This window comes from Caretta caretta, chromosome 20 (assembly GCF_965140235.1).
Source record: "Caretta caretta isolate rCarCar2 chromosome 20, rCarCar1.hap1, whole genome shotgun sequence".
NCBI classification, from domain to species: Eukaryota; Metazoa; Chordata; order Testudines; family Cheloniidae; genus Caretta; species Caretta caretta.
The window spans coordinates 3,861,339-3,879,306 of record NC_134225.1 but is presented as its reverse complement, the minus strand read 5'-3'; the positions used below and the strand labels follow the sequence as shown (position 1 = coordinate 3,879,306).

Sequence of the window (17,968 nt, the reverse complement as noted above, 5' to 3'; positions counted from 1 at the left end):
GGAGGGGCGGATTAGCGGGGAGCTGCCGCTGGGGGTACATGGGGTGGGGGTGGGGCTCTGCTGCTGCCAGGTCTGCGGCGGAGGGGTAGGGCCCCTGGTGAGGGGGGGATGGAGCCCCCGGCGGGAGGTGCTGGGCCAGGGGAGAGGCTTCTGCTCACCCCAGGGAGGGGCCATGTTCCTGGGGCAGAGCTCTGGGGCTGAGGGCTCTGCGGGGAGGCACTAGGCTTGGGGGGCTACCCAGCAGGGGTCTAGGACTGGGCCTGCTGCTGGGCAGCCCTGGGGATGTGGGGGGCTTCCCGGGGAGGGGGGCCCTAGGGATGGTGTCTGTCCGGAGAGGGGGCCCTGGGGTGGGGGTGCTGCCCAGGAAAGGGGACCCTAGGCTGGTGACTGTATTGGGAGGGGAACCCAGGGTCTGGGGGCTGTCCAGGGAGGGGGACTCTGGGGGGGTTCACACCTCCACTATCTGGCCCAGGTCCTCCACGTACATCTTCTCCGTCTCCACGAGCTCCGTGAGGACGAACCTGCCCACGGGAGGGAACGGCCACGTCTGAAAGCGGGGAGGGGACGCGGCCCCTTGTGAGACACCCCCCTCCATCCTCCCCGTCCCGCCCTCCGCTGCCAGGGGAGAGACGTCCCGGCCCCCTCCCAGCTCAAGCCCAGAGCGACGCCAGGGAGGAACCTAGAGTCGAGGTCACTCCCAGCCCCAGGATCCATTCCTATCAAACCCCTGCAGTGCTGGGGACTCAGCCTCTTCTCCAAGCACCCCAGGACCCCCCAGGCCTGCCACTGGCACCCACAGCCCTGCCCGCTGGCACCCCCAGCCAAACCCTGTTCCTACCCCCTGGCACCTCCACCCAGGAACCCCCATCCATACTCCTTGGTACCTCCACCCAGAAACCCCCATCCATACCCCCTGGCACCTCCCAGCCAGGAACCTTGTCCCTACCCTCTGGTACCTGCACCCAGGAACCCCCATCCATGCCCCCCTGGTACCTCTACCCAGAAACCCCCATCCATACCCCCTGGCACCTCCCAACCAGGAACCCCCATCCCGGACCCTGGGCACCTCCCAGCCAGGAACCCCCATCCATACCCACTGGCACCTTCCAGCCAGGAACCCCCATCCCAGATCCCCTGGCATCTCCACCCAGGAACCCCCATCCCGGACCCCTGGCACCCTCAGCCCTGTCCCACGGGCGCAGCGGCTCCACTTACATACTCTTTTCTAAGGCACTCTTTCTCTGCTCCTCACTCGTTATCTCTTCCGGGGGGTGCCCGGGGACCTCTTCAGGGTGGGCCGGGCCTTGGGGGTCACTGGGGACATGAAGGGGGCTGGGGCCCTGCTGGGAGGAGGGGAGACACAGTTAGGGGACACGGAGCAGCCCTGCCCACTCCCACCTGGGTATTGGCAACTGGCCTCGAGGCTGCTGGGCAGAGAGCCCTGGGAGACCCTGCCAGGTGGGGGGGCGCAGGGGCCCGTGGGGAGCTGGGCCAGGGGTCCGGCATCTCAAGTCTGTGTGTCGGGGCAGAGCTCCCCCCTCAACAGATGAATTGGTGCCTGCCCTGGAAGGGGCCCTCAGTGGGGCACGGAAAGCTCTGACCACCCCCCCCAGCACTGCAGCCACGGAGCCCCCCCCGAGTCACTTCCCCCGAGAGCCAGGACGGGGCGGGAGGCACCTCCCTTTCTAATGCGTGCGCACAGGGGCGTGTCTGCGTGCGCAATGGGGTGTGCCCGGGGTGGGTGGGGGTATTTCTGAGTGTGTATGAGGTGTGCGTGAGGTGTGTCTGCATGTGCATGGGGTGTACATGGGGCGTGTCTGCGTGTGCACGGGGTGTGCGTGGGGCAGCTGCGTATGCACGGGGTGTGTGGGGTGTGTGTCTGCGTGTGTAAAGGGGTGTGCATGGGTGTATCTGCAGGTACAATTAGGTGTGCACGGGGCATCTGCGTATGCACGGGGTGTGTGGGGTGTGTGTCTGAGTGTGTAAAGGGGTGTGCATGGGTGTATCTGCAGGTACAATTAGGTGTGCACGGGGCATCTGCGTATGCACGGGGTGTGTGGGGTGTGTGTAAAGGGGTGTGCATGGGTGTATCTGCAGGTACAATTAGGTGTGCCTGGGATGTGTCTGCGTGTGCATGGGGTGTGTCTGCATGTGCAAAGGGGTGTGCATGGGGTGTGTCTGTGTGTGCACGGGGGTGTGTGCAGGGTGTGTCTGCGTGCACAATGAGGTGTGCATGGGGTGTGTCTGTGTGCACGGGGTGTACATGGGGAGTGTCTGCGTGTGCAATGGGGTGTGGGGGGGGTGTCTGCGTGTGCAATGCGGTGGGGGGGTGTCTGCGTGTGCACAGGTGTGCGCGGGCTGTGTCTGCGTGTGCACGGGGTGTCCGTTGCCGAGGGGACTCCTCTGCTGTGGGGGGCCATGGGATTGGGATCTCAGGGAACCCAAATGGCCAGAGATGCGGTTTCCATAGTAACTGCAGGCCCTGCAAGGGATGCCCTGGGAACCGAGACCCCATAGATTGGGGGCCGGGGCACAGTCACGGGGTGGCGGGGGAGGGGATGTCAGCAGACCCAACTCGGGCATCGTGCCCCTAGGAGCATCCCAGAGCCCCCAGTCCCTGCTCCTGCCCCCCAGCCCCAGGCAGACCCCGCTAGCTGGGGAGGGCCCCTCCACCATGTGCAGTAGTGGGGAAGTCCTGCCGGGTCCAAGCCAGCCTGGCAGCACCCTGGGCAGGATCGCGCCCTGCGAGGGTTAAACGCCCCACGGACTGGGACTCCTGGGAGTCAATCCCCCAAGGACCCCCCCCACCGGAGTCAATCCCCACAGCGAACCCCCCCAGTGGCTGGGCTGGGCTCTGCTTCTCTGTGCCCCAACTCCCAGCCGCGCTTGGTACCAATGGGGCAGGATCTGGGGGGGGGGGGGCATCTAGCCCCAACATGGCACCCGAGCAGAGCCTGGGAAGTCACCAGCAATGGTTCTACGGCTGGGACAGGACAGCCGGGCGCCCCTGTGGGGGCTGCCTTTGGTGCCACCCCTGCCCCATATGTGGGCTGGGGACTGGCCCCTGCTGGGCGAGGAGGACCCCCTCCCCTTGCCTGACTCAGCCTGCCCCCTGCAGAGAAGCAGGAACAAGCACACCCCCCCCCGCCCCCCAGCCCGCCCCCCACCCGGGGTCTTGGCACCCACTCCAGAAACGCAGGTCTGTGCCAGGCGCTGATGGAGAGCATGTGTGTGGGGCAAGGTGGGGGGCGCCCTGCAAGGGGCAGCAGCGTAAGAGGCAGGGCATGTGCCCACCTCTAGGGGGGAGCTCCACCGCCCCCGCTCGGCCCCCCAGCCCCTCTGGCATCACTGTTAACCCCTGGTGTGGGTGAGAGGCTCTCAGCTCAGGGTGCCCGCTGCAGCGCAGAGCCCCCGCCCCGGGATGGGAGGTCCCAGGGGCAGTGAGGGTGACCTGGAGCCAGGGGGAAAGGGGTGGGGGTCTCCCGCAGTGCCAGCCCCTGCCCCCAATGCCCCCTCCTCACCTGTGTGTCTGCCTTTGCGGTGCCCCCCTCCAGCAGGCTGCACAGCAGAGCCAGGTCCGGCAGCTGCTCGCCCTCCGTGGGGCCCAATTCCTGCAACACACCAGGGGCAGGGGTCAGATGGGGGCTAGGGCTGCAGCTCTGCCACGGGGGCCAGGGAAACGGGCTCAGTTTCTCCTAAAGCAGGATGGGGGGGACTATACCCCCTGCCCCTGATCTCCATGATCCCAGTGAGGGAGACCTGGAGGAGGGAGGAAAAGGGGCTGGGGGAAGGGGGACAGGGCCTGCAGAGGGGCCGGGCGACTTGCAGAGCATGTCCCCTACCCCCACAGCCCTCACTCTCCCTCCGGGGGTCAGGTGCCCCCCCACGGGAGATCCCCTGTTTTCCAGGGGAAATTGAATTCAAGAGGCTGTTTTCCCAGCCAGAGCCTCAATGCCCAGCGGGACAGCGGCAGGGGCAGATTGAGGGCGCTGGGTGTGTCCTGACACATCACTAGCTCCCTGTGCCACCCCTGGAACTGCTAACCCAGAGCTCCCCTAAACCCTGGGCGAGCCAGCCCCCCGCCTCCCCTGGCAATGTTAGCCCATCGCCTGGCACCCCAGCCCTGCGGTACCAGTCCCTTGGCATCACCAGTCCCCATGCAGGACCCAACCCCAGCCCCCCATGGCAGTACCCAGCCCCTGGGAACCCAGTCCCCATGGCAGTGCCCAGCCCCTGGGAACCCAGCCCCCCCATGGCAGTGCCCAGCCCGCGGGAATCCAGCCCCCGGGAATCCAGCCCCCGTGGCAGTGCCCACCCCCACCCCCAGTGCTCTCACCGTGGCCTTGGGCTGCCGGAGGGTGATGAGGGGCTCGTTGGCCTTGCCCAGCAGCCCCAGGTCGATGCTCTTCCTCTCCTCCTGCCGGCCGTGCCGCCTGCCCTCGCCCCCACGCCGGGGCCGACCCTCCGGCTTCCGCTCGCCCTTGGCCAGGCTGCCGGTGCTGAGCTTACGCACCGGGGTGGTCAGCCACTTCTTGAGGGTGCTGACGGAGCGCCGGGAGCCGGGCGAGCTGGGCGCTGAGCCGGACGAGGGCTGGGGCTGGATGGAGGCCACCGAGGCCGAGATGCTGCCATCACTGCCTGCCACGGAGTAGGGCTCTGCGGGAGAGGAGAGGCTGAGGGGTCAGAGAGTGGGGCAGGCGCAGGGTGGGCAGGGGCAGGCAGGGGGGTGGGTATAGAATGGGCACGGGGTGCGCAGGGTCCTGGCATGGGGGAGAAGCTCTGGAAGAGCGAGGGCTGACTCTCCGGGTGGGGCGGGGGGATACTCTGTGGGGTGTGGCATGGGGGGGCTGTGGAGAACCAAGAGGCACCCTGAGCGGGCATGGAGGAGAGGGGCACACGGACATGCTGGGGGCTCTCACATGAGTCCAGAGGGGATCCTCCGGGGGGAGGATACACACTGAGCCGAGAGAGCGTTCGGGGGTCATGCCCCGGGTGGCTTCAGAGGGTGCCAGGCGGGCACAGAGGGGGGCTGCTGTGGGCAGGTAGGGCTGGCAGTGTCTCTCCAGGCCCAGGAGAGAAGCCAAGCCTCTCCGGGGCCTGGCTGGCGGCATGGGATCAAATGCTTGGGAAGGGACCCTGCTCCGGGACGACCCAGGCCCTGAGCAGCCCGGCTGGAGCCGGCATTAGCCCCTGGGTTTGCAGCACAGTGGGGCGACACAGACGCCCACTTGTCCAGGCCCCCATCCCTCAGCCCCACAGCAGGGAGTGCTGGTAGCAGGGTGGGGGGCTACTGGGACTTAGCCCAGCTCAGAAATCTAATCCCCTCTATTCCAAACAATTCCAGCTGCGGAATGGAGCCGGCGCCGGACGGCCCTGGCACGTCGGCTGCAGCCTTGTCCTCTCTGTCCTGCAGACCACCTGCAAAGCCCCCTGCCCTCCCTGCAAGCCCAGGGCGGGGGCGGGTGGGTGCAGGGCTTCCAAAGAGCTCACCTCCCAGTGCTCAGGGTCCTTGGGCAAATCAGGCCCTGATCCCTGGAGCTCTTTGGATAATTGGGTCCAGGGGGTGCGTGCGAGTACGGGTGTGCACAAGGACGTGCATGGGAGTGCAGAGGTGAGTGCGTGAATGTGGGCATTCGCATCAGTGTGCGCTAGGCTGCGGGTTAGAGAGAAACATGAGAAGCAATTAAGCTCCTTTATGGCACGAGAGAGGCAAAACCACAAGAGCCACCACGAAAAGCACCAGCCAGTCAGGAATCTGAGTGGGGGGGGGGGGGCTTCCAAGGGGGGCCTGAATGCAAACCCAGAGAGCTGGGGATCATTTGGATGGCGCTGTGGCTACCTGAAGAGAAGCAGCAGAAAAAGCACAGGAACATGGCCCTGAGGACAGCTTAGAGAGTGTGAGAGCTTTTGGGCACAGTGCTGGCTGGGAAGGGGCTTCAGATGAGGAGCAAAGCACCAGCCTCCCGCTGTTTGATTCCCGCTGCTTCTGGGGAACCAGGACTTTGTCCATACGCAGGATTGCACCAAAGATCCCAGCTCCAGCTGCGATTTCTCCCCCCCACACACACACATCTCCCCCCACCTTGCCCACGCACCCCAGAATCAGCACCCCCTCCAGCCCATTTCGAACCCATACTTTACCCAGTGGGGGAGCCTCATCCCAGCCCCATCTCCTGGGAGAGATGGTGAGGGAGGCGCCTCCCCAAAGCAACTGAGCTGGGGAGAGAACCCCGGAGTCCGAGTCCTGGGTTCCCCGCAGCGCTCCCTGCCGGCTGCTTTGGGGAAACGGGGACATGCGTTCGAGAGGCACGAAACGTCCCCTCCCGCTGGACCCCCCTCCCCTTCTCCTGCCATCGCAGCCGGGTGCCCAGGGCGCTGACCGTGAGGGGGCCCGCTCTCAGCACAGCTACCAGTCAGCAGCAAAGCTTGTAGCAGGCGGGAGAAGGCCCCCTCCCCGGCAGGGCCTGGCGAGGCAGGGGGCGGCGTGGGCAGGGCCAGCGCCTGGCGGGAGGTGATAACCCCATGCAGCGAGACGGCACCTGCTCCCGAAATAACCTCGCCTGCGTCAGGAGCCCGGGACGTGTCAAGCTGCCGCCATGAGCACCCCGCCCACGCCAGCAGGGGCGAGGCGGAGGGGCCTGGGCACAGTGCTTGGGGAACGTGCCGCCCCCATGGGAGAGGGGCTCCCTCGGACCCCGGCCCAAGCTGGCACCTCCACCCTGAGCCGGGGGGCGGCCCTGGCGTGGGGACGGAGGCCCAGGGAATGCGGGGGGGGGGGCAGTGGGGGAGCCCCCCCCATGGGCTGGCCTGGCACCAGCAGCAGGGCACAGTTATCGGCTCCCAGCTGGGCTGGCTCCGTGGTGCCCCAAACTGCCCTGGAATCCCAGGCCCCAGGGGAGGGGGGGGCTGCTCCCCGATGCCCCCCCTGGCAGCCCCTATTCTCCCCCCGGGGATCAGGGAGTTGCCCCCCGCCCGAGTTTGTCCCCACGTGCCCTCCGTCACCAGCGTCCTGCCCCCATGGCCCAGCTCCCGGGAGCTCCCCCCCCACGTGCCAGGGGAGGGGCCGTGCGCCCGCGGCGGGACGTGCATGGAGAGATTCTTGGCAGCGCCAGTGAGCGGCCGCCCTGTTCCACCCTGTTCCCGGGGCAGGGGGTCCGGAGGCCGAGCCTCGGCACAAGCCGGGCCGGGCAGGGGAAGGGCAGGGGATTGTGTGACTTGAGTTGGGTTCTTTATCATTTAGTTTTCTTTTAAAGGCTCTTAAGGAGCCTGGGGGAGCGAGGGGGCGGGGCGGGGGAGCAGGGCCCCAGAGATGGGGCTTTGGGACCCTGCAGCAAACTGGAGGGGACTGGACCGGTGCCCCCCAATGGGGAAAGGCCCTGTACCCCACTCCCTGCCCCCTTGGGCCAGGCAGTGCCCTGCCCCAGGGGCCGGATCAGAGCCAGCGCCCCCTAGAGGGGAAAGGCCCCATGTCCCGTTCCCTGTGCCAGCCGGTGCCCTCGCCCGGGGGCCGGATCAGAGCCAGCGCCCCCTAGAGGGGAAAGGCCCCATGTCCCGTTCCCTGTGCCAGCCGGTGCCCTCGCCCGGGGGCCGGATCAGAGCCAGCGCCCCCTAGAGGGGAAAGGCCCCATGTCCCATTCCCTGTGCCAGCCGGTGCCCTCGCCCGGGGGCCGGATCAGAGCCAGCGCCCCCTAGAGGGGAAAGGCCCCATGTCCCGTTCCCTGTGCCAGCCGGTGCCCTCGCCCGGGGGCCGGATCAGAGCCAGCGCCCCCTAGAGGGGATCCTCCCAGTAACGTGCGGGATCCCTGCGCTGACCAGCTCTTCCTAGGAAGCCCCGCAGGGCGCTGCTGGTGCCCGGTGGTGCCAGGGCTGAGGTGGGGGAGCTGCGTGGCCATGGGGGAGAGGGCTGAGGCTGGTGTGGAGCGTGGCTGGGACGGCGGCCAGGCGCCGGGCCAAGCAAAGGCAGCTGTGTTCCCTGTTTCCCCAGCCCTCCCGCACCCGGGCTGGCACTGGGCACCGGGCTCCATGTGCACAGGCCTGGCAGCAGGCGCCAGCCACACCCCAGGGTGGGCAGGACTCAGCGTGGCTGGATTTACTGAGCCCGGGGACAGGCCTGTGGGCTGAGCAACCCCTGCTACTGGAGCCCGGAGAACCCAGGAGTCCTGGCTCCCAGCCCCACCCCCTCTCTACAACCAAAGGGGGATGAGCAGGGCAAACGGCCGAGCTCAGAACAGAGGGTGCTGAGGGCCCCCCTCTGCAGCACCCCTGGGTGGTGAGGGGCCTGGGGGAGGGCAATCTGGGAAGACTCCCTCCAAAAGGAAAAGGCTGGAGGGGGGAGTCAGGTCCCTGCTGCCCTTCCAGTGGGGGCGGGGGAGCTGCTGGAGTGAAGGGGGGGACTCCAGGCAGCAGGTGGGGTGGCGTGAAGACCTGCCCCACACTGGGGCGGGCCTCTGGGGGAGGGGCTCCCAGGCAGCAGCCAGGGGGTTAAGTGCAGGGCTCCCCACCCCCCGCCACCCGCCCATCCCAGGATCCTGCCAACATTTCCCCATTACACTCTGTTTATTTTAGTGAGGCTGACCAAAAAATGTTGATTTTATTATGGTATAAACAGGCTGTGCTGGGGGGGCGGGCAGTAAAACCAGCCTGGGTGGAAGAGAATTGGCCAGGGCGTGGGGGCAAGAGACCAGAGAACTCGTGGGGGGGGGGGGGTGAGCCAGCTGGGGAGATCTGGGGAGATCAGCTGGGGGAGGAGCCAGGGAGCTGGGGGGGCGTCAGCCGAGGGAGGAGCTGGGGGTTGGGGGGAGTCAGTTGGGGGAGGAGCCAGGGAGCTGGGGGAGGAGCCTGGGGGGTGTCAGCTGGCAGGACACAGGGAGATCAGCTGGGAGAGGAGCCAGGGAGGGGGAGGATTTGGGGGAGCACAGGCACAGCAGCGCAATTGCCCTGGGTGGGGGGAGCTGGGGGGGGATTCCACAGGGGGAACTCGGGCCAGCGTTCCCCAGCACCAGCTGCAGAAGCAGGAGGGACCCTGACGGCCTCCCCCGGCCCCGGGAAGCCAGTGACCCCCTCAGAGCTCAGTGCGATTATGCTGGGACCCCCACTCACCTAGCCATGGGGGGAACCCAGGCCTGAAACAAGGGAGGGCTGCAGGCTGGGAGTGAGGGGCACTGGCAGAGCTGGGGGGGGGCACCGGCAGAGCTGGGCAGTTTGCTCTCAATCGTGTTAGCTCCGCACCTCACAGCCCCCCCTCCGCCGAGCTACCCGGGCTCACTGTGCAGCCAGGCCCCCCCTGGCTCCAGGCCCCGCTGCACCGGGCAGTTGCAGAAGCAACAGGACACTACTGCTGACTCGGCGAGTTTGCCAGGCCCCGGGTGGGGAGGGGGGGCTGTCTGTGCTGCGTCCCCCCCCCCCATGCCTGTGAGCTCATCCCTCCCACACAGAGCCCTCCCTGGGCATTGGGAGCCGAGCCCTGTGCTGGGGAGGGGGAACCCTGCTAGGGGAGGACTACCCAGCTTGGGGGGCAGCTGGGGGCTGTCCAGCAAGGCGTGGGGGTGGGCCGGCCAGGGTTCGCATTGTCCGAGGTCACTACAGCTCCATTTCGGGATGGGGATGTTGCACCAGAGAGACCTGGGGGGTGTTGGGGCCTTGAGCGCCAGGACAAGTCCTGTGGGGTGATCAGGTGGGGTCCCTGTGGCCTGGGGTATTCCCCAGGGCTGGGCCCTGTCCTGCTGGAGCCCCCTGGGGGAAGAGCTGGTGTGACCGGCCCCTCCGGCGCTCAGGGGAGCCGGGATCTTTGGACCAACACGGTGGGGGGGGTCCCCAGATTCCAGGCCAAAGGGGGCAGCTGTCACCCCACAGAGGGGTCAGACTCCTGCTAAACAATACCAGCAGGAGCAACCCGCCAATAAGAACCCGGTCTGGCGAGAGACCCTACAATAACAGAGCAGAGCCCGCAGCCCTGTGCCCACAAAGCTGCCAACAAAGGATCCCAGTCTGCCCAGTCCAGAGCTTCTGGGAGACCCTACAATAACAAACCAGTGTCTGCAGCTGCAGCGCTGCAAAGGGACCCTACAATAATAAAGTAGCATGCACAGCCCAGCACTCACGAAGCACCTGACAATAACAAGCCTCGCTCTGAGGAGAGACTACAATAACACACCAGTCTGGGTACAGCCACGAAACTCCAGGAAGACCCTACAATAACACCAGTCTGGGTACAGCCACGAAACTCCAGGAAGACCCTACAATAACACCAGTCTGGGTACAGTCACGAAACTCCAGGAAGACCCTACAATAACACCAGTCTGGGTACAGTCACGAAACTCCAGGAAGACCCTACAATAACACACCAGTCTGGTTATAGTCACGAAACTCCAGGAAGACCCTACAATAACACACCAGTCTGGGTACAGCCACGAAACTCCAGGAAGACCCTACAATAACACACCAGCTATGACTGGGAGATAGGGAAAGAATTCTCAGTAACAAAAGAGAATCCCCCCGCCCCTGCCCACCCACTCTAACCCCACTCCTCTCCCAGAGCTAGGAATAGAACCCAGGAGTCCGGGGCTGAGAGTTGCCCCCTCTCTGCTCTCATCTAATTCTCTACCATTAGGTGGGTGAAAGCCCCGTTTGGCGCAGCCAGTTGCCCGCCTGCGGAGGGAGAGGGCGCCAGGTGGGGGTTGAGGTCGGTGGGTATCGGGGGCGAGGGGACGTGAATGTCCCCTGCTCGGCACCAGCTGGGGCAGACAATGGGGGGGCTGGTGACCGGAGAGCTTCTCTCTCCTGGCAGCTTGGCTGGTGGCTCCTCCCACCACACTGGGTCCCCAACACTTCTACAGCCTGTCCACCTCCCCACCCCCACACTGACCCAGGACAACCCCTGGCACTGAGACCCCCCCCATGACTCCTAGCACTGGGACATCCACCCCCACCCCGCCCGCCCGCCAGTGACCCAGGCCTGCGGGGAAGGGGCAGAGGTCCTGGCAGTGGGGGCAGCTGGCCCGCACCGTGCCCCAACAGTCCGCTCTGCCCTCAGGCTGGCCAGGCGGAGGCGCTGTTGAGAGACACAGCAATGGGCTGCAGCTCCCACGGAGGATCCCCTGGGCTGGGGGCCCCACTCCCCCCCCCATACCTGCCCCAACCTGGGGGTAGAACCCAGGAGTCCTGGGCTCCCAACCCCCACTGCTCTAACCTGCTAGCCCCCACCCCCTTCCAGAGCTGGGGTGGGACCCAGACATCCTGGCTCCCAGCCCATCATCACCTTCTGACCCAGAGCCAGGAATGGGACCAAGGAGTTTTATTAATGTGCCCCTGCAGTGGGGGCAGGGGCTGGGGATTGAGGGGTCCCACGGTCTCCCCCACAAGACACATCTCTGGGGCCTGGAAGGAATGTGCCAGAGGTTGGATCATGGAACAGAAAAGGACCCTCATGCCCCAGACACGGGGCCACCGGGGACACGGGCCTCCCCCCCGGCCACGGGGCCACTGGGAATGCCCCCCCGGCCATGGGGTCACCCAGGACATGCACCCCCCCAGCTCTGCCAGTGCCCCTCAATCCTGACCCAGCCCTGGGCTCCCCAGCTAGCCCAGCCCTGGGCTCCCCCCACCCCCAGCTCTACTGATGCCCCTCAATCCAGAGAAGAGGAGCTGCCCCCGAGTACAGAGCACTCCCCAGAGAAGAACGGGGGGCGTGGGGATGCTGCAGGACCCTCACCCCCAGCCTCGGCTGGGCAGCGCAATGCAACTGAGTGGCCGGGATAGGGCGCCCCCTACTGGCCCTTCTTGGAACTGTAGCGCAGTCTGGGCTCCAGGCCGAGGTGGGGCTCAGGGGTACACAAGCCCCCAGACAGGGCCCCACCTGAGCCCTGGGCAGATCCCTGGTCCTGGTGCAGGAGCCAAAATCCTGCTCTGGTGCAGGGCGAGGGGGCACTGGGCCGCAGGGGGCAAAGGGGTAAGAGCCAGGGGTGCACAGACAGACTGAGGGCCCCCTCCCTGCCCCCACCCTGGGGGGACCAATGCCCCCCAACCCCAGCAGCCCCAGTGCAGGCAGTGGGAGATGAGCAATGGCCACAGGGGCCAGAGTGGGGGTTCGCCCCCAACCAGTTCAGCAGGGCCTCAAGCTGGGGGAGAGGGCAGGACCCCTGTGCCGAGTGTGGGACCACGGGCAAGCCGGACACCCCCCCCCAGGCAGATGGTGAATGGCCAGGACAGATGCTGGAGTCTGGGCACAGCACGGCCCCAACCCCCCCCTCCCCCAGACTGTGTGGTACCCCCCAGACACACTCTGGGCCACCTCCACCACAGAGACTACAACCCACCCTGGGACCAAGCCCCTAACGCTGAGCGACGCACCAGTCCCCCTTCGCCCCCCCCCGGTGCCTCCCCAGCTCTAAATTCACCCGTCACTCTTGTTCCAAACTTCACCTGCTCCCCCCCATGCACCCGCTGCCTGGCTCAGCTGTGCCAACGGGGCGAGGCCGCGGGGCATCTGTAGGCTGAGCCGGCTGCCTACTGTGCCATGCCCCGGAGAGGTGCCCGCAGGGGACAGCGCCCCGGTGCGGGGGGGGGGTGCAGAGCCCGTGGTGGCAGGCGAGGGGTTGAGGGAGGGGAGTCACTGACCTCGCGCCTGGGCGTCACAGCAGCTGCACTTGGCAAGGACTTTGCGGAACAAGTGTTGGCAGGAGCAGCCCTGCTGGTGCCCCCCTTTCATGGTGCTGCCCGGCCCTGCTGGGCACCGGCGCCCGCTGCCCAAGGGGTGCCAGCCATAGACCGGGCAGCGGGCGGCGGGAATCGGGGCACAGAGCCGGGGGAAGCCGTGGGGCCCAGGGCTCCTCCCCACTGCACGCTCAGCGCTGGAATAACAGGGGCTGGGGCTGGGCCGAGCTGCCAGGGAGGAGGAGGAGGAGCCTGGGCTTTCCCTCCCCCCTCTCCATCCCTCCATCCCTCCATCCCTCCCCCTCCCTGCCTCCATCCCTCGCTCCCTTGGGCTCTTCCCAGCCCAGGCTGCAGCCAGACTGCAGAGGAGCAGGCCTGCAGCGGGGAGAGCCTGCCCTGGCGCTGGGCAGATGGGGGTCCTGGGCGGGTCCCAGCTTGGGCTCCCGGAAGGCCTGGCAGGGAGCGGGGGCAGACCCAGCTGCCTGGCAGGGAGTGGGGGCTGAGCCCCAAGGCTGGGGGCTGAAAGGTGCAATTGGACCTCCCCCCTGGGGGCAAAACAGAGCAAGAGGCCGGTGTTTTCTGGATCACACCCCCCCATATTAATCACTGCCCCCCCCAGGTGCACTGCGGGGGAGCCATCCATCTGCCCGCACCGCAGTGCCATCTGCTGCCCGTTGCCCCCCAGCCTGGGGCCGGAGCCGGCGTCCGAGTCACTGCCTGGAGCCTGGCACCGGCTCTGCCATTTCAGGGGCCACCACTGGGAGTGAGGGACATGGGGGGAGGCAGGAAAGTGGGGCACGACCCCGGGTGCGCCTCACCCCCCTGCGCAGGCTCCACCCCACAGAACCTTCAAGGCAAACCACCGGGGTTGTCTCTTAGATACCCCAGCGCCCCCCCCAGCCCCACGCGAGCCACGTACTCCTGACCCCGGCTGTCTCTGCCAACTGGCCAGAGGGCACCGCTCACCTCACAGCTCCACACCAGGAAGGGACAGTCACTGGGCTGGCAGGGGCTGTGGGTCGGCACTGGCAGACCTGCCTGCGGGACCGTTCCCAGGGCATCTGGGCCTGCGAGGCAGCCGTGGGGCAGCCCCACACTGGGCAGGGAGGTACCAGCTGAATGAGACTGGCTGGCACGGGGGGCAGGGAATGGAGCAAGGGGCCTTTCTCTTCTAGGGGGCACTGGCTCCCATCGTGCCCTGGGGCAGGATTGACAAATTCAATGACCCTGGGTGAAAGAACTGGGGGGCAAGCGGGGGTGTCTCAGCTCAACCTGTCGGGGAGGGGTAGCCCCGGCATGGAAACCACTGGCACCAGCCGGCCCCCTTGCTGGCTGGCTCAGTGGGGAGGCCATGGCTGAATGGACCAAGGGGCCTGAGTGCCCCTCATGAGTGGGTCAGGCTGGGGTACCAGGGTTGGGGGGGCTCACGCTGTTGCCCCACTCGGGGCAAACGCAGGATTTCTCCAGCCATGTGTCAGGACAGAGCCCTCGGAACCCCCCAGGAAACTCCCCCCGAAAAGGCCCTGAGGGGGGCCGCTGACTCCAGGACGTCTGGCTGGGGGGCTGATTTGTCTGGAGAAGAACCGGGGGTGGCTCTAGTCCCCACTCCTGCTCCTACCCCACCCCCGTCGTGGCTCAACTGCTCTCTGGGGCCCTGCAGGCCAATCCCTCCCTCACTAGCCCCAGAGCCTGGCCCCGATCCCTCCCCATGCCGGCGAGGAGCCCAGGGACCGGTTCAGAGTGCGCTAATCTGTGTTCCTGGCTGTCACAGCCTGGGGCGGGGTGGGGTGGGGGGTGGGATTGTTCTGATGAACAGGTACGAGCCCCCGGCCAAGGCCCCAGAACCCTGGGGGGCAGACAGGCGCGGGGGGGGGGGGAACCGGAGCTGGACTCACCTTCTTCTGAGGGGCAGGTGTCTGGGGCCTGGGCCACACCGTGGGGCTTGGGGGGGCCTGGTGCTGCTGGCCCGCTCTGGGGGTCCCCATCATGCTGCTCCCCATTCCCTGAAGGGGCCTCGGAGCTGCGGTGCTCCGGCCGCATCTTGGCCCCCGGACCCTCTGAGCACAGATCCGGCAGCTGGAAGGAAGGATAGACAGGTTGGTGGGGGGGTGTGGGGGGCTGGGGAGGGATGGGCAGAGGCGCAGGGCGCCCTGCCAGAGAGCAAAGCTGGGCTCCGCCCCAAGTCCTGCCCCTCAATCCTGACCCACAGCCCCCTGCTAGCCCAGCCCTGGGCTCTCCCCCAGCTCTGCCGGTGCCCCCCCACTCCCGCCTGTTCCAGCTGGAGGCAGAGCCTGGGCACTGACTTTGCTGACTTGTTTCCTGGCACTCCTGGAGCAGCCAGGGCGTTGGCATTGGCCACGGCCATACCCGCACCCTCGCCTGGAGGGTGTCAGCCGCTGTCACCGATCACTCCTCACCCTCCACCGCTGCTTCCTGCTCAGAGACTCCCCAGGCTGGGACCAGCCCAGGGAGGGGTCCCCGCTCGGATCCCCCGGACGCAGAAAGAGGAGCTTGTTTCCTCCCGTACTGCCACCCTCACAAGAGCTTGTTATTGTAGGGTCTCTAAGCGCTGGGTGTCATGCTCCGGTTTGTTATTGTAGGGTCTCTAAGCGCTGGGTGTCATGCTCCAGTTTGTTATTGTAGGGTTGCTCTGGTTTGTTATTGTAGGGTCTCTAAGTGCTGGGTGTTATGCTCTGGTTTGTTATTGTAGGGTTGTCCCTTTGCATTGAGACTTCTGATACTCTTAAAAGAAACATGTGTTTGGAGGCATGGTCCAGAACCTCAGCCCCGCCCCGCCGAGAAGGGCAGGGAGCTGTGAGCCGCTCTGGTGCGGGGAGGGGTTGCCAGCTGATCTGGGGATGGGGAGGGGATGGGGCAGTGAGCTCCTCTAGGGCAGAGCCCTCCTGTCTGAGGAGACTCCCTGCACTGCAGCCCCCCGCCTTCGGCCGCTGCTTCTCCCTAATTCAGATGTGGCCCCCTGAGCCTTGGCCCCCGCCCCAAATGCTCGGGGAGGGACAGGCTGAGAATCAGTGACATGCGGGGAGGGGGGGGATGTCCCTGGCTTGAGATTCCTCTTCATGAGTTGTGTTTAAAAACGCTTCTAATACAGCAGCCACTGGACCTCCTGCCATGGTGCACGAGCAACCCTACAATAACAAACCCGCCCGCACAGCCCCAGCACACCGAGAGACCCTACAATAACAAACCCGCCCGCACAGCCCCAGCGCACCGAGAGACCCTACAATAACAAACCCGCCCGCACAGCCCCAGCGCACCGAGAGACCCTACAATAACAAACCCGCCCGCACAGCCCCAGCGCACAGAGAGACCCTACAATAACAAACCCGCCCGCACAGCCCCAGCGCACCGAGAGACCCTACAATAACAAACCCGCCCGCACAGCCCCAGCGCACCGAGAGACCCTACAATAACAAACCCGCCCGCACAGCCCCAGCGCACCGAGAGACCCTACAATAACAAACCCGCCCGCACAGCCCCAGCGCACCGAGAGACCCTACAATAACAAACCCGCCCGCACAGCCCCAGCGCACCGAGAGACCCTACAATAACAAACCCGCCCGCACAGCCCCAGCGCACCGAGAGACCCTACAATAACAAACCCGCCCGCACACCCCAGCGCACCGAGACCCTACAATAATAAACCCGCCCGCACACCCCAGCGCACCGAGAGACCCTACAATAATAAACCCGCCCGCACACCCCAGCGCACCGAGAGACCCTACAATAACAAACCCGCCCGCACAGCCCCAGCGCACCGAGAGACCCTACAATAACAAACCCGCCCGCACAGCCCCAGCGCACCGAGAGACCCTACAATAACAAACCCGCCCGCACAGCCCCAGCGCACCGAGAGACCCTACAATAATAAACCCGCCCGCACACCCCAGCGCACCGAGAGACCCTACAATAACAAACCCGCCCGCACAGCCCCAGCGCACCGAGAGACCCTACAATAACAAACCCGCCCGCACAGCCCCAGCGCACCGAGAGACCCTACAATAACAAACCCGCCCGCACACCCCAGCGCACCAAGACCCTACAATAATAAACCCGTCCGCACAGCCCCAGTGCTCCCAGGAGACCCTACAATAACCGACCAGCATACATCACCCTAATCCCCCTGAAAGACCCTACAACAACAGCCCAGCATGTACAGCCCCAGTGCCCCGAAAGACCCTACAATAATAACCCCCCATACACCACCCTAGCCCCTGATAGACCCTATAATAACAAACCAGCACAAACAGCCCAATGCCCCGAGAGACCCTACAATAACAAACGAGCCTGCCTGCAGTACTGCAGCAGAAAGGATCCGCAGGGTGGGGTGTTTATACCCCCCATCCCTGGGACTGTATCTGCCCCACACCAGGAAGCCCGTTTGCTGGGGCTGGGGGGTCCCAGCTTCTCCCTTGAAGCTCTGCTCTAACCAGTCTCACCCCCTCCCCCAGGAATGGAGCCTCCCAGCACCCACCCAGGGGGGAAGGGGAAGGGGAGTCTGGCGGGATCCCTCTGCCCAGCAGCCGGGAAACACCCTGTGAGCCGGAGAGGGGCGGCATCAAGGCCCCAAAAGCCGCAGCCCCATGTGCCGGCACCGGGGGCACGGCCCCCTTAGTGACCCCCACGCAGACCCCACAGCCAGCCCCATGCGGCCTGTGCAATTCCTTCTGCACAGCCCCCCAACCACCCTGCACAGACGCCCCTGCACAGACCCCCGATTATCCCCACATGGGCCGCCCAGCCACCCTGCACAGAACCCTCCAACCCCCTCTGCAGAGACCCCCCCAATTGCCCCTAGACTGACCCCCCTTCACCCCAGCACAGAGCCCCCGACTGCCCCTGGGGACATCCCCTGTCAGGCTGGCCCAGCGCTCATAGGGGACCCAGATGGCCCCAAACCCCCTGCACAGGCCCCACATGCTCCCCAGAGATGTCATGTGGCTCTGAAGCCCCCAGGAGCCGCTCCCCCACCCCCATCCCAGGCCCTTACCCACTGCTGGCTGGGGAGGGCCATGGAGGTCAGGATATCGGCCATGGCCCCCAGCATCTGGTCCGTGCACCCCGCTGCCTGCTGGGGGGCCTTCATGGCCCGGGGCTGGGGGTCCCACTTCCGCCTGGCTGCCTCCAAAGGCTCCCTGCTCCAGTGCGAGGCTGGAGGTGTCTGGGGGAGCAGGGGTGCCGGGCGGAGCCCCGGGCACCCTGCCTGTGTGGCCGCCGAGAGTGGCTGGGATTGCTAAACAGCGACGGATCCTGCGTGGCTCCGATCCGAGGCCCCCACCCCGGCCCCCCGCTCCTCCGC

At 66.2% G+C, this 17,968-nt stretch overlaps 1 protein-coding gene across 4 annotated transcripts in view; it reads right to left on the bottom strand.

Moving 5' to 3' along the window:
* The window catches only part of ARHGEF25 (Rho guanine nucleotide exchange factor 25), a 32,234-nt gene extending 14,266 nt beyond the window's left edge, over positions 1–17,968 (bottom strand). For 2 of the 4 annotated variants that reach the window (XM_048832209.2, XM_048832211.2), the window contains exons 1-6: positions 17,660–17,869; positions 14,547–14,727; positions 4,337–4,656; positions 3,522–3,611; positions 1,216–1,343; positions 455–521 (exon numbers count right to left, since the gene is read on the bottom strand). In XM_048832209.2, the coding sequence (XP_048688166.2) occupies positions 455–521; positions 1,216–1,343; positions 3,522–3,611; positions 4,337–4,656; positions 14,547–14,727; positions 17,660–17,755 (882 nt within the window). In that variant the 5' untranslated portion in view covers positions 17,756–17,869. Of the gene's footprint in view, positions 1–454; positions 522–1,215; positions 1,344–3,521; positions 3,612–4,336; positions 4,657–12,615; positions 12,876–14,546; positions 14,728–17,659 lie in introns of those variants that run through there. The other 2 variants (XM_048832213.2, XM_048832212.2) reach the window with 2 other exon arrangements.